The following is a 12,130-nucleotide window of genomic DNA, read 5'->3' on the forward strand; positions in this document are numbered from 1 at the left end:
TTTACTCGCGCCACACATCCTGATTTTGTTAATCAAGAAAAAGGGGAGTCTAATTGGAACGTTCGCTGAAATTTGATTTTGAAGGAAACGTCTAGCCTCAAATTTGAAACATTGAAGTCAGCTACTTCAAACGCGTACCTCCAAACCTCCGTTTTGTTTTGTGCGAAGCGCTTTCTCCATTCCGCCATCTGTAACTGTCTTACGCGAATGCGAAATATTTGTGAACAAATTAATCGTAGTTTTCATAAAAATACCAATTTAAATAATCCTAGTAAATCCTTCGCAAATCGACGTGATGATAAATAAGGGAAAGATTAATTTCTGGTACAATTTTTTTCATTTTTAATACTTCGGCTATGAATTCAACTTCAGGCCAGCGCAATCTTCATAGGTAGCGTCTAAAAAAGGGATATGTAAACCATATAAACAAATATTCTCTACTTTATTGTTATCTAGCAGTTAACCTAATTCAAAATTTATAACGTTAATTTTACAAGCGTCTTAGAAAAATTAGCGCCGATCCTCAGTGACACATTACAATTGTTCTCGACGACCGACTCGCGGCTTCCCTCCTCTCGCACCGTCTCGGCGCGTCGTCGAGCGTGTCGGGGAAAAATCGCGGATCGCGCGGCACCGCACACGATTCGATTATCCCTCAGGATAATCCGCTCCCCTTATCGTTCCCGGTTCGCGCCCTGATCGGGGGAGTGCCTCGACTCCCCCGCTTCCGCACCGTGCTCCAGAACAGTCGATGGAAATAATTACATTAATGGCGTCGCCGACAAGAGAGCGCGGCACAACCCGGGCGCCACCCCCTCCCTCCGCCCTCGCTCGGAAGGCATCCCTCGAATGGGAGCGGAGCAGAGGCACCTCGACGGAAACGTAACGCAACCCCCTGCGGCCCCCGCCGACGCCGCGGCGGGCGAGTTGCTGCAGAATGGCGCGCTCGCACCATCCCGCGCGCGGCTCGGCTCGGAGCGGAGAGCGGCGCGAGCGAACCCGCGCGAGCTTTCTTCGTCACAATGGCGTAATGCCATTCTCGACGCGGTAACGCGACAATGGTGCCGCATCCCGCCGCTGGAAAGTAATTATCTTAATGTTCTGACGAGCCGGCGCGGAATAGAGACACTCGCTGGAAACGACGACGACGACAATTCGTCGCACGGGGGCGGGGGGGGAGGGGGCGGGGGCGGGGGGGTAGCTTGGTGGTTCCCGGGGTGGATTCGTCTTGCGTCAACCCGTTCTTGTCGTCGGGTACGGAGCGAGTGCGAAACGCGATCGATATGCGAAAACCGCGAATCCCAATGGCTCGCCCGTTTGCGCAAAGTGGCGCATTTATTATTGTTAGATTAAATTACATGCACACGACGGATGCTGCGCGCTAGCTGAGGACAGGAGAGATATTTCGCATAGTTCTTTCGTTCCTCCCTTACGGTGAAGTGAGCCTCGTTAAGATTCGCAGAGTACAGAAATATGCAAATATATTGCGTGTTGGAATTTACAAAATTATTTAGCACCGTTCAATCAGTAATTTAGTTAAGGACCCGATTCCCGAATTTATCTTACGTTCAAATCAACATTTACGCGGATAGAAGAGGAGAGGCTCGTTTATAGACCGCGCTATCGATCAATCAACGTTCATTCGTTTAAAGGGGGGCAAAAAAAGAAGAGAAAAGCTTCCTCCTCGTTCAACACAGCGCAACGTATTTTCTGGAGACGCCTTCGTATGATATACGTGCGATATCAGAACACATCTGTAAATCCCCGCGATTCGTGCGCCTCGCGAGCACAATCTCACTGCCGATCGATTATACGGAAAATCGTGCAGAATCCGAAGGCCTCGACAGAAGAGGAATCCATAATTCCATTGGTGCGCCTGCAAGCGAGTGATCCTTTGTCACAGGTCCTAGGACGGTGGAAAGAGGGTGGTACGGAACCCGCTGGAAAGAGGGACAGAGAGGGGGAAAGTGAGAGAGAGAGAGAGAGAGAAAACGCGCGTTTTACCGTGACCACGCAGCTCGTATTAACCCCCTTCTATTCTAGCACCCCGTCCGCACCCCCTTTACTCCTTGCGCACGCCCTTCTCTTTCCGATCTCAATTAGTCATTACGTCTCACGGCATAGCGATGCCCTTCTCGAAACTCCCTCTACGTCCGCGCCTGGTTTCCGCATTAATTGCGTCTCGACGACGCTCGCACTCCCTCCGCTCCCTCCTCTCCTTTTATACAGGGTGTGTTTTCAAAAGGATTAGTGTCGACGCCACGAGCCGCATAATTCGAACCAAAACCCCTTTCCCACCCTCAGAGAAATCAGATCGGCAGCCAATCCATCCTTTACTCGAACGCGCGTTCACCGAATCTCGGAAGGAAATCTCGGAAATCCGAAAGATTGCTCGGGGGGCGATATTTTCCGATGCCGGCCGCGTTACGCCGTTTTGACCTCCGCCGAAGACAATTCGTATATGCGACGCGGCTGGCTGGCGTCGCGTCAAAAACCAGGTCCGCTTCTTTCTCTTCCTCCGTTTTCTCGAAAGGGAAAAAGGGATTCGTGCGCCCGGATTAGGTCGTGATTCGCGAACTGCGCTCCGGCGAAAGCAAATCTCGGGGGTCCAATCCATTACGTCGTCGTCTCGAACGCGCCCTCCCCACGGATTTCTAAAACTTCCGTCCGGCTCCTACGGAAGAAACACCCCGTAGATCGCACACGTGCACGTGTGCCGACTATGTGCACGCAGCGAATTTCAGCGCAAGTCGCACGAACGGGTTCTAGGGCTGCACTTGGTCGACCCTTTCTGCTCTACTACCCTCCCTCACCCCTTCCGCCTAGTCCCTTCCTTCCTCTTTCTCTCTCTTCGTCCGAACTCCGCCGCTGGATACAACCCACCCACCCACGAAGCCGGGGAGGCAGTCGCTAATTACGCAACGCGTTCGTGCGTACTCTTCGGGGGTGGCGACGCGGCACCGCGATGGATCCGGATTTCTCTCCTCCGCTCTCTCTCTCTCTCTCTCCCTCTCCGTTGCGCACCCGTTGATCTCGCACGGGCCTCTCCTGAACCCGTGCCCTTACTCTCCCTATCTTGCCTAACCCCGGTTAAGCTGCGTTCCCAACGAGCGAGCTCGACAAGCTTGTAATTTCAATTAACTGTGACAAACAGTTAGGAAAATCTATCGTTAAGTATTTTTTTATTCTAGATTTCTAGAGTCCTAAGAAGGGACAGTTTATTAAACTATGAATAAATATAATTACAGATATTAACTGGACGATACTGTTACAATGATACGATCGTTCGAACCACCGAACGATTTTGGAACCGCAGTTTTCGGTCATTTGCAGATTTTTATAAGCGTTTCGAAATACTCGCAAACGTTTAGCCCTAGATAATCTCTAGATCTCTCGCGACACTGGAAGTTGTGCGCCGACAGTCTCTCGTCATTGCGAATGGAGCTTTATCCGTCTGCTCCCACACGCCTTCGCGATCGCCCATAATCAGCCAAATGCGGCGCTTCACCTGCTGCGAGCTCGCAGGACAAAGCTTCCAGCAGTTCCTGCCGGTTTGACATCTCGCCCCGTCGGTCGAGCAACCAACTTAATTTGCAGGATCAATGTCGGGAGCGCTGCGTGGATAATCCCCGCGCATCCGAATTACACGCTCCGCCTGTATGCGAAAGACGTTTCGCCGTTACGCCGGGAGTGTTATTAATTAGCTGTATCCTAATTGCCGTCTAAGCGGAATCATCCTGAGTCATTAAAAGCCCCTCAAATTGTCGCGATAGAATCCCGGAGTTTGCAGCCAAATCTTTAACAATCTCGCGAATTTATTCAAATGCTGCTCTCTAAAAGCCAATCAGTGGATTATCATTAAAAACAGTGAGTCACCGATTGATTTTTAGAGTGCAGATGTGCGTGGAACCGCGCAGCTTATTTCAACACCTTAATCTTCCGATCAATGAGTAGCAAAATTTGCAATTGCGTTAAAATCGCTCATTAAATGGGATATTCTGGATTTTGTATCTCCGCGAGTCTTTTGGATTTAAATCTAGAGAATGGAGGAGCGATCATTAACGCAAGGACAGCGAATTTTCATGGACGGACACGAACGCGGAGCCACGCGGAAAGGGGGAGGGGCGCGGAGAGAGAAGGAAGGACAATATCGGGCGGGCTATACTTAAATTACCTAGGAAGCATTCATACGTGGGATAAGCATTGTCATCCCAAGGGATTGTCTCGCAGACACCTCACGGGTACGCTTTATACTGCGGGGGTGCCGCAAGAGTGGAAGAAGCCTGAGGGGTTGGGGGAGGGGGCGAGAGAAACCTTTATTAGGTAGATAAGCGAGATGCGAGTGCGTTATATAGATGCCCATCCTCGTTTTACTCACTTCAATGCCTAATGGAATTGAGTTCTTGCAAGGGAAAGAGCCGCCCCTCTCTCCTCCTCGTTCTCCACCACCACCTTCACCACCACCTCCTCCTCCTCCTCCTCCTCGTCGACCGGGCAGGGAAAGAAGGGAACGCGGGGATGGGGGTGGCGGACGACGGCGAGGACATGAGATAATTGGTATTTTGTCTCGCCGAATCCTTTGTGCCTCGAGTTTTAATTGACTTCGAGATTTTTCAATACCAATTTGCACCCGACTGCATACGGGCAAGAATGTGTGTACACGCAGATGTATGTATATACATGTATACGGGTGTATTTGTGTGCTCGCACGAGGTATTCGCGGAGAGGCCGACGGAATGGCGACCACGTCGCCGGATTTTTTCCGCGACGGAAGAGACGTGCTCCTCGTTTTTCCTTCCGCCACCTTTTGTCGACGCCGCGACGAGGGTGGGTTTTGTTTTTCGGGGTGGCGCACCCTGGCGAGATAATAAATTATTAGCTGACGGGGCTTGCTTTCCTGGATTCTTTTTTTTGTTCAATCGTACCGAGATCGATGATGAAGTGATGGATGTTTTCGGGAAATATTTCGCGACAGTGGGCCCCATAAAAGATCCCGCCGTTTCAACATATGTATAATTTTGCGTTATAATTTTATCGCTTTCGAAGTGAACTCGTTATTCTTTTGACTCTAAACTCCGGTAGGATAAATTTATGATAAACAGTTACGTGTAGATTTATTAACCCGATCGGTTACCACAAGATTATTCGAGTATCAGTGATAAATAGCAAAGTCAAGACACTGTACGCGCCTGCAAACAAGACAGTTGAATTATATTCTTCTTCTCGTTCAGTTTCTGCGTGCTTTATTCACGCGTGTTTACTCGAACATTAAGATGTTTTATCAAACAAGAATTGTACAATATGTTGTAGGACAGAATTTTCAGTAAAACCAATTAAGATTCGCTAAGATGATACGCTATCGCACAATAATTCGAGGAGAGAGACGAACGTGTTTGATCGTGGCAGCGAGGAAAAACGTTGAAAAATAATCGTAATACACAAGAATACACAAAGCAACTAATATCACCGAGGAAGAGAGAGAAAGAAGGAGCGAACTATTGCGTCTATTCGTTTGCATCACTGAATGTCCTCCGGGAACCAGGAAGGCGAAGAGGATGGGTCAGGACGACGGAGGGGCAATTCGAGATTGGGAAAAGGGAGCAGGCGCTCTCTCCTTTCGCCGCTTTTCATTCTAATCCAAGTGCCCTGTCGTCGAGAGGATTTTTTGCATTGTACCCGCAGATTTCCCATAGGAGGGTAACCGTCAGATTTCGCCTGGTATTGTTTCACGGAAGCTGTCGCTCTCCTCCTCTCCACTCCTCTTCTTCTCGCTTCTGTGTGTATGCGCGCGTGTGTACGCGTAAACTAAATAGGGTCGAAACTCGCTCTAGAGCAGACTCCCGATTGATTACTCGTTGACGACGAAAAGACGGCGTAAAGGGGGGCTGCGCGATAAGAAAACAACGCCAAACGCTCGCTCGATCATTTTACGTTTGCCTATGTACGAGACTGCGCAAATATCACTTTAACACACTGCTTCATAAACGTGTTCTTTAATCGAGAGAATTATAAATTGATATCGTTAGCAATTTTATTAACTGTAAGAAATTTGCTGCGCGCATATTACTCCCTAAAACTTCGGTTTAAAATATCTTTTTCTGAAACAAAACCAGTAATTGAAACGATAAATATTAAAATAATCCACTATACACACGATGTTTAATTTGCGTTCACCAATTACATAACGTTATTCTTTAGTGAAAAGTCGAAAAGTCCGAAATTTTCGAAGTCTAATTTAAGAAGATATTTTTAAATAAAGTCCATCAGCGCCGTTTTAAAAAATGATTCAACACTTTTTCTTATACAGAAATAACAACACTCTGCCATTCATAAATCTAATCAATGAGCACGAATTATAAAACACACGCTATAAATTTTTATCGTACACATATATGGAATGCAGTTGTACTCCCTTCTGCATCTTCTTTATCTTCTAGTTAAGATTAGGATAGAGTTGCGTCGGTATACAGTAAGAAATAATCTTCACATTTCCGACACCAAATGGTCTTCAACTGTTACCGCTTGAAACTTAGTAGGTCAGTAGTGTGAAACCTTGGAAGGTCGCATAGATAATGGCAAAAAAGGAAACAAGAAAAGCTGAACAACAGAGATCCCCAAAAATTAAGTGGGAGCGTAGTCACAGGCTAAGGGTCCAAGTGATTTAAGAATGAAATGGCATAGCTACTGTTAAAAAAAAACAAGACCACCTAGCGGGCAGTAAAACCCAAAAAAATTTTTGATAAAACTGCATCCCACACTTCTCTGATTCGCCACGCACCACTCTCATACAAAGAGGGAAAAACTGACCAGCGGCGATCCCGAAAAATTAGAAAAGAAAAGCGTAGTCGACAGACAACGGGACCAAGTGATTTAAGAATGAAATGCCATAGTTACTGTTCGAAGAAACGAAACCAGCGGGCAGAAAATAACAAAAGATCCTGAAGAAAACTGCATCCCCTACTTCTCTCATTCGCCACGTGCCACAAAGAGGGAGAGACTGACCAACGGCGATCTCCAAAAAGTAGAGGAGATAAGGAGGCGTAGTTTCTAGCAGGTAGTAAAAACTAAAGGATTTTTGAAAGAACTTCATCCCCCACTTCTCTCTCATTCGGTACGTGCTGCTCTTACCATATACGGATAGGGAAAGATCGCCCGACGGCGATACCGAAAAATTGAAAAAGAGAAGGGAGCGTAATCACAGATAAAAGCACCAAGATTTCAGAGTGCAATGGCAGTATTGAACTGGCAATCGGAGGCTTTCAGTTCATCATCGTCAAGATACAAGACGAGAACGACGATTCTAGTACGATTGAGTGTTACTGTTGGTTAACATGGAGAGAACCCGCTGTAAGTGAGATTAAACGAAGTGCTATTACATATCTCGAGCGACGATAAGGATTGCGAGGAAAACTTTACCCTGATCATCTTTTTAATTGCAATTATTGCAACGTAACCCCGCGGTCGCGACGGTACGCGAACGGAGCCAGTCAATAACGGCCGGTCTATGCGCTATTTGTACTTCGTCGTATCGAGGTAATCGATAATAATAATTGCAGTCCGCGCGGTATATCGCGCCGAAGTGGCCCGCTCCGCTCCGTCGCAAGCTGCAAAGTAGGGTGACACAGGGGGTGACGAAGTGGGACGAAGCGCAGCGGAGTTGCACGAAAGCGGGGATCCGACGACCAATAGTGCACGAGGGGCCGGTCGATGGGTGGTCGGCGGATCAGCCGGTCGACCTTCGAACACGACCGGCAAAGCTACGCCCATAAACGTGGGTCGCGCGTGGGGCTCACAACGGACGCAACGGAGAGGGAAGAGACGCTCGAGAAGGACAGTCGCGGGACAATGAGTCAGCTGTCAGGCACGCAAGGCAGCTCTCAGTATAATTCAGCATCTGGTACTAAGTCAACCGAACTCGCGATGAGCCCGAATATCGAAGTACAGACAGGAGGAAGAGGTGTAGCGTTTGGCCACTGCACAGTGTCTTGGTGATGGAACAATAATCAAGAAAAAGCTGATCTACTATCGTTTCCAATAATTTTAACAAGTGAAGAAAATATCGGTTTCACTACGGTGTATTGACGAAAATTGAAAACAAAAAATTATGAATTTCCTGATGGTATATTGTGTCCCGTGGAATTGAGAAATCCAGTTAAGAAGAGAAGAAACGGAAACACTGCATTTTCGACGAAGCAACCAGGAAGAGTCACGCAGCCGAAGATTATTCTCCTGAATATGTGCAATACTGAACGAAGAAAAAATTAACAAGTAAGACGATACTAATCTGTGATATGATTCGAGTTATTTGAAGAAAATTGTCTTGTTAAATTTTAATTCTATTTAAAATTGATTGCTTTAAGAAGAAACCTCTTGGATATTAAGTAACATTAGCCAGTTAGTGCGAGAAAGTGAGTTTGGACGTACTGTAAATAAATTGAAAACGACCGGCTCGTAAATTGAAATATCCATATCTAGCGAACTGTGAATTTCGCATACCGATACGTTGTCGGTAGGCGATCGATTGTACTGTATAGATTCAGTGAGCGTCTGTTTGTAAACAGCTGTATCGACCAATCGTTTAAGATCTATTCGTTAGAGACGATTTGTGTCGACTGGAGATGACTAAGTATATATTAAATCAGCAACAAATACCGTACAATCCATGTTCGGCATTCAGTTCAAATTCAGACGCTGGCCAGAATTACGGATTAGACTTGTTCTCGTCTCATATACACTCGATGTATTATCCGTATTCCAATAAAACGTCATCCGATGTCATGGATGACACGAGTGGTACCAGGCGACCGACACCTGCACCGCGGGAAGAACACATTAAGAGGCCCATGAATGCGTTTATGGTGTGGGCCCGTCAGAAACGGAAGGAGATCTCGCAGGAGCACCCGAAGATGCACAATTCGGAGATCTCGAAGATGCTCGGCACGATGTGGAAGGAACTCAGCCAGGAGGACAAAGTTCCTTACCTCGAGCAGGCCAAGTGTCTGCGCAGCCAGCATCAGAAGGACTATCCGAATTACAAGTATCGACCACGAAGAAAGCCCAAGGTGATGTCGGCCTCGACGGATCAGTCTATGTACATGATTCCGAGACACGGCAGCAACTTCTCGCTATCGTCGGTTTACGCTACGCAGCTCGTCAATCCTTCTGCCATGGTCTACAATCCGTATCACGGGTCCGTCCATTTTAAGGCGATGAGCCCGAGCGCATCGTCCACGGTGCCGTCGACGGTCTCCACTGACAACGGCAACAACAACGCGTCCTTGGACGTCAACAACTTGTATCACCTCTATTCAATGTCATCGACGGTTGGTAATCCAACGACATTGGCGCAACGTCACCTGAACTCGCTCTTCCCAACCGGCCATCCTACATTGGGAACCAACAGTCTCCATTCCCAACTGATGCTTCCTTCCGCGCCTGGGTCTGCCGCGAGCAGGACCAACGTTAACACTTACGATACCAACGAATCGATGCCATCCACTGGGTTACTGACACCCTCCACATTGGATCCCGACTGGTTTCACAGATATGATTCGGTGAGAAGATAATGAGCAATAACATATTTTTATATACTTCGCGTATTTACGATTTTTCTCGAGCGATCCAAAGTATCCGAAAAAAGACTGAAAAATTATTTCACCGAAAACAGATTTCGTTTAACTCCAATCCTTATTATTTGTGGATTTTCGTTTTACCAGAAATGTGGTGTGCAATTTATTTATAATGTTGCTTCTGTTCTTTTGCTGCAAAATAATATATTTCCACCTAAAATTCATACGCAGGTTATCATACAAATTCGATTTTCAAGCAAGTATTGGCAGGCAATTTACTATTAAGATAGTTCATTCTAAAGATTCCGTTAAAGAAATCCGAAGAAAAAAATTTTTATATAAATATATACAAAATATCCCTTACATTTTTTTTGTTACGTAGTCTCTGTATATATAGGAAACGTAACTTTTACATAATTATATAAAATAATTAAAGGAGAGAAAGCGTAAAAAAACAAATATAAAAAAGGATTTGTAACGTTGCTTATTATTTTCAAGTCAATTTGTAAAAAAAAGAACATGCTTTCTAGCCTCCACTGATTCAGACTTAACTGATAGTTTTTAAGATATCTGTCGGCAAGGCCGTCTCGCCGTTAACGAAGTGGATAATTGAATTAGCATATTAATGCGACAGAACAATGGAATCATTTAGGCCCGGATTCGTTTTGTCTTGCCCAATGGGTTTTATTGTAAAGGATGGTTCGTGATGAATAGCCACCTAACCCTCCGCAATGTCCCATGTTTCCAAATAATGTTACTTAATCGCGAATGCACTTTTGACTTAGGAACAAGGGTGTAACTTTTGATCGAACGTGAGAAATATAAAGAAAAAGCGTTGTTAATAAAAATAACATTGTCCACATACATTAATTATATAATATTTAATTTTATCAAGCAGGAACAACGAAATGTGAATAGCATGTAAATAGCAATTTTGAGAGAGATTAATTAGACCATGTCCACTTTACCAGAAAAACTTTATTTAGGTATTTACACTTACATACACTCCAGCATCCCCTAAACTTTATTTTGGTCTCTTACATTTATATACATTTCTTTTAAAACGCCATATTTCCTCTTCAATTTTACTCTGCAAATATTATTCAGTTCTGGTATAGAAATTAATTTTTTTATTTTTAATATTGCCAGCGTACATGTAATTAATATCATGATATATGTATTCAACATGTATAGATATATCATATAAAATTTTAATATAATTCAATAATTTATAATAACCTAAAATTTGAAATTCCAAACTGGAAAAATAAATGTATATTAATGCTTGCTGTTTCAGGCGGCGTTTTCACGATAGAATTGCCATCATTACAAGATATGATGCGAGCTATCATGTACCTGCGATAAGCAATATTTGGTAGTACGGTTATTGAACTTACGAATTATAAAGAGGTACAACTATACAAACACGAAAATTAAAACACAAAATTATTTCAATCTAATACGACGTCGGTCGTATTGTATCTTCTCATAACGATATAGTACACATATTTGTACAAAACAATATATTTTTAATTCTCGATTTATTAAAAATTATACGATCGATCAACAAACATGATAATAATTGTATATACTTATATTTAATAAGTATTTAATGTGTTGTATAAATACAGCATATATAAAGGGTGGATAAGGTATGTTAAACTGAACAGAAAATAGAGTTTTTACTGTATTGCGATTATGCCAATAAATAGTAAGAAATTAATTAGTAAAAACTCGCCAATCAGCACGCGACCGCGCGATTCAGCAAGAAAAGATAGCCACGGAGGTCCAGTATCACGCGTTACCGAACGCTTCTCCCCATGCCTCGCCGCGTGTGTAGCAACCATAAACGCTGACCTCTTGTCACTGAATTACGCGAATGCTCACTTATTTGAAGATCTTTATCAATTAACAATAACAAGAGAGCAATTAATTAAGTAATTAATTTTTCATTTGTTATTACAGCAGTAAAGGTTTTTCCTATTCAGCTTATAACCCGTTCTATTCGCCCTCGACAGATAGTATGGTGATTATCAGATATGTGTACATACAAAAATAGATATAAAATAGATTTGTGTACATATATACATTTGAAATACATGTATAATATGTATAATTTGTGTAAAATATAAATATTAATATTTGTGTTTATATGTATAATATATGTACATATATGTAATTATTCTATTAATATATTATAATTAAGTATAAATATTTATAATTATTAATTATGCAGAAAAATGCATTTATTCTATTTGTTCGCAACAGGTAGTTACTCTGAATGGTCATGTCGGTTGATCGGTCAAACAGTCACACGATTGGTCGCGGTTAGGTTAGATTACATTAGATTAGATTAGATAAGGTTGGAGGTGCCATCGTACACTTTCGGGTAAAGAATAAGTTTCACTTTCCTTTAGTGATTCTTATGTTATGACAGAAGATATTTAGATCTTTTAAACCATTTTCAAAATCACTTGACTTTTACTTGACAATCTATTTCTCAGCTTTTTTCAAAAGGATCAAGAGTTTCTTTTCTTTGGAAAAGATGTTTTCAGGCTCAT

At 43.8% G+C, this 12,130-nt stretch overlaps 1 protein-coding gene across 2 annotated transcripts; it reads left to right on the top strand.

Moving 5' to 3' along the window:
• The first annotated feature begins 7,832 nt into the window (after positions 1-7,832).
• Positions 7,833-11,674, top strand: LOC105567436 (sex-determining region Y protein-like). Of its 2 annotated transcripts, XM_012022307.1 has the most exons (3): positions 7,833-9,554; positions 10,468-10,555; positions 10,867-11,674. In XM_012022307.1, the coding sequence occupies exons 1-2, from the start codon at positions 8,619-8,621 to the stop codon at positions 10,492-10,494; spliced, it is 963 nt and encodes a 320-aa protein (XP_011877697.1). In that variant the 5' UTR covers positions 7,833-8,618; the 3' UTR covers positions 10,495-10,555; positions 10,867-11,674. The 2 variants fall into 2 exon arrangements, with proteins under 2 accessions (XP_011877697.1, XP_011877698.1); XM_012022308.1 differs by lacking the exon at positions 10,468-10,555.
• Positions 11,675-12,130: the final 456 nt, after the last annotated feature.

This window comes from Vollenhovia emeryi, unplaced genomic scaffold (assembly GCF_000949405.1).
Source record: "Vollenhovia emeryi isolate VEMERY1.0 unplaced genomic scaffold, V.emery_V1.0 DF939137.1, whole genome shotgun sequence".
Taxonomy (NCBI): Eukaryota; Metazoa; Arthropoda; class Insecta; order Hymenoptera; family Formicidae; genus Vollenhovia; species Vollenhovia emeryi.

What these genes read in the sequence shown, in the direction of transcription:
- LOC105567436 (XM_012022307.1), top strand. Translation starts at nt 8,619, where the DNA reads ATGACTAAGTATATATTAAATCAGCAACAAATACCGTACAATCCATGT. An exon ending in GGTTTCACAGATATGATTCG is followed by an intron (nt 9,555 to 10,467) that starts GTGAGAAGATAA and finishes TTTATCAAGCAG; the next exon opens with GAACAACGAAATGTGAATAG.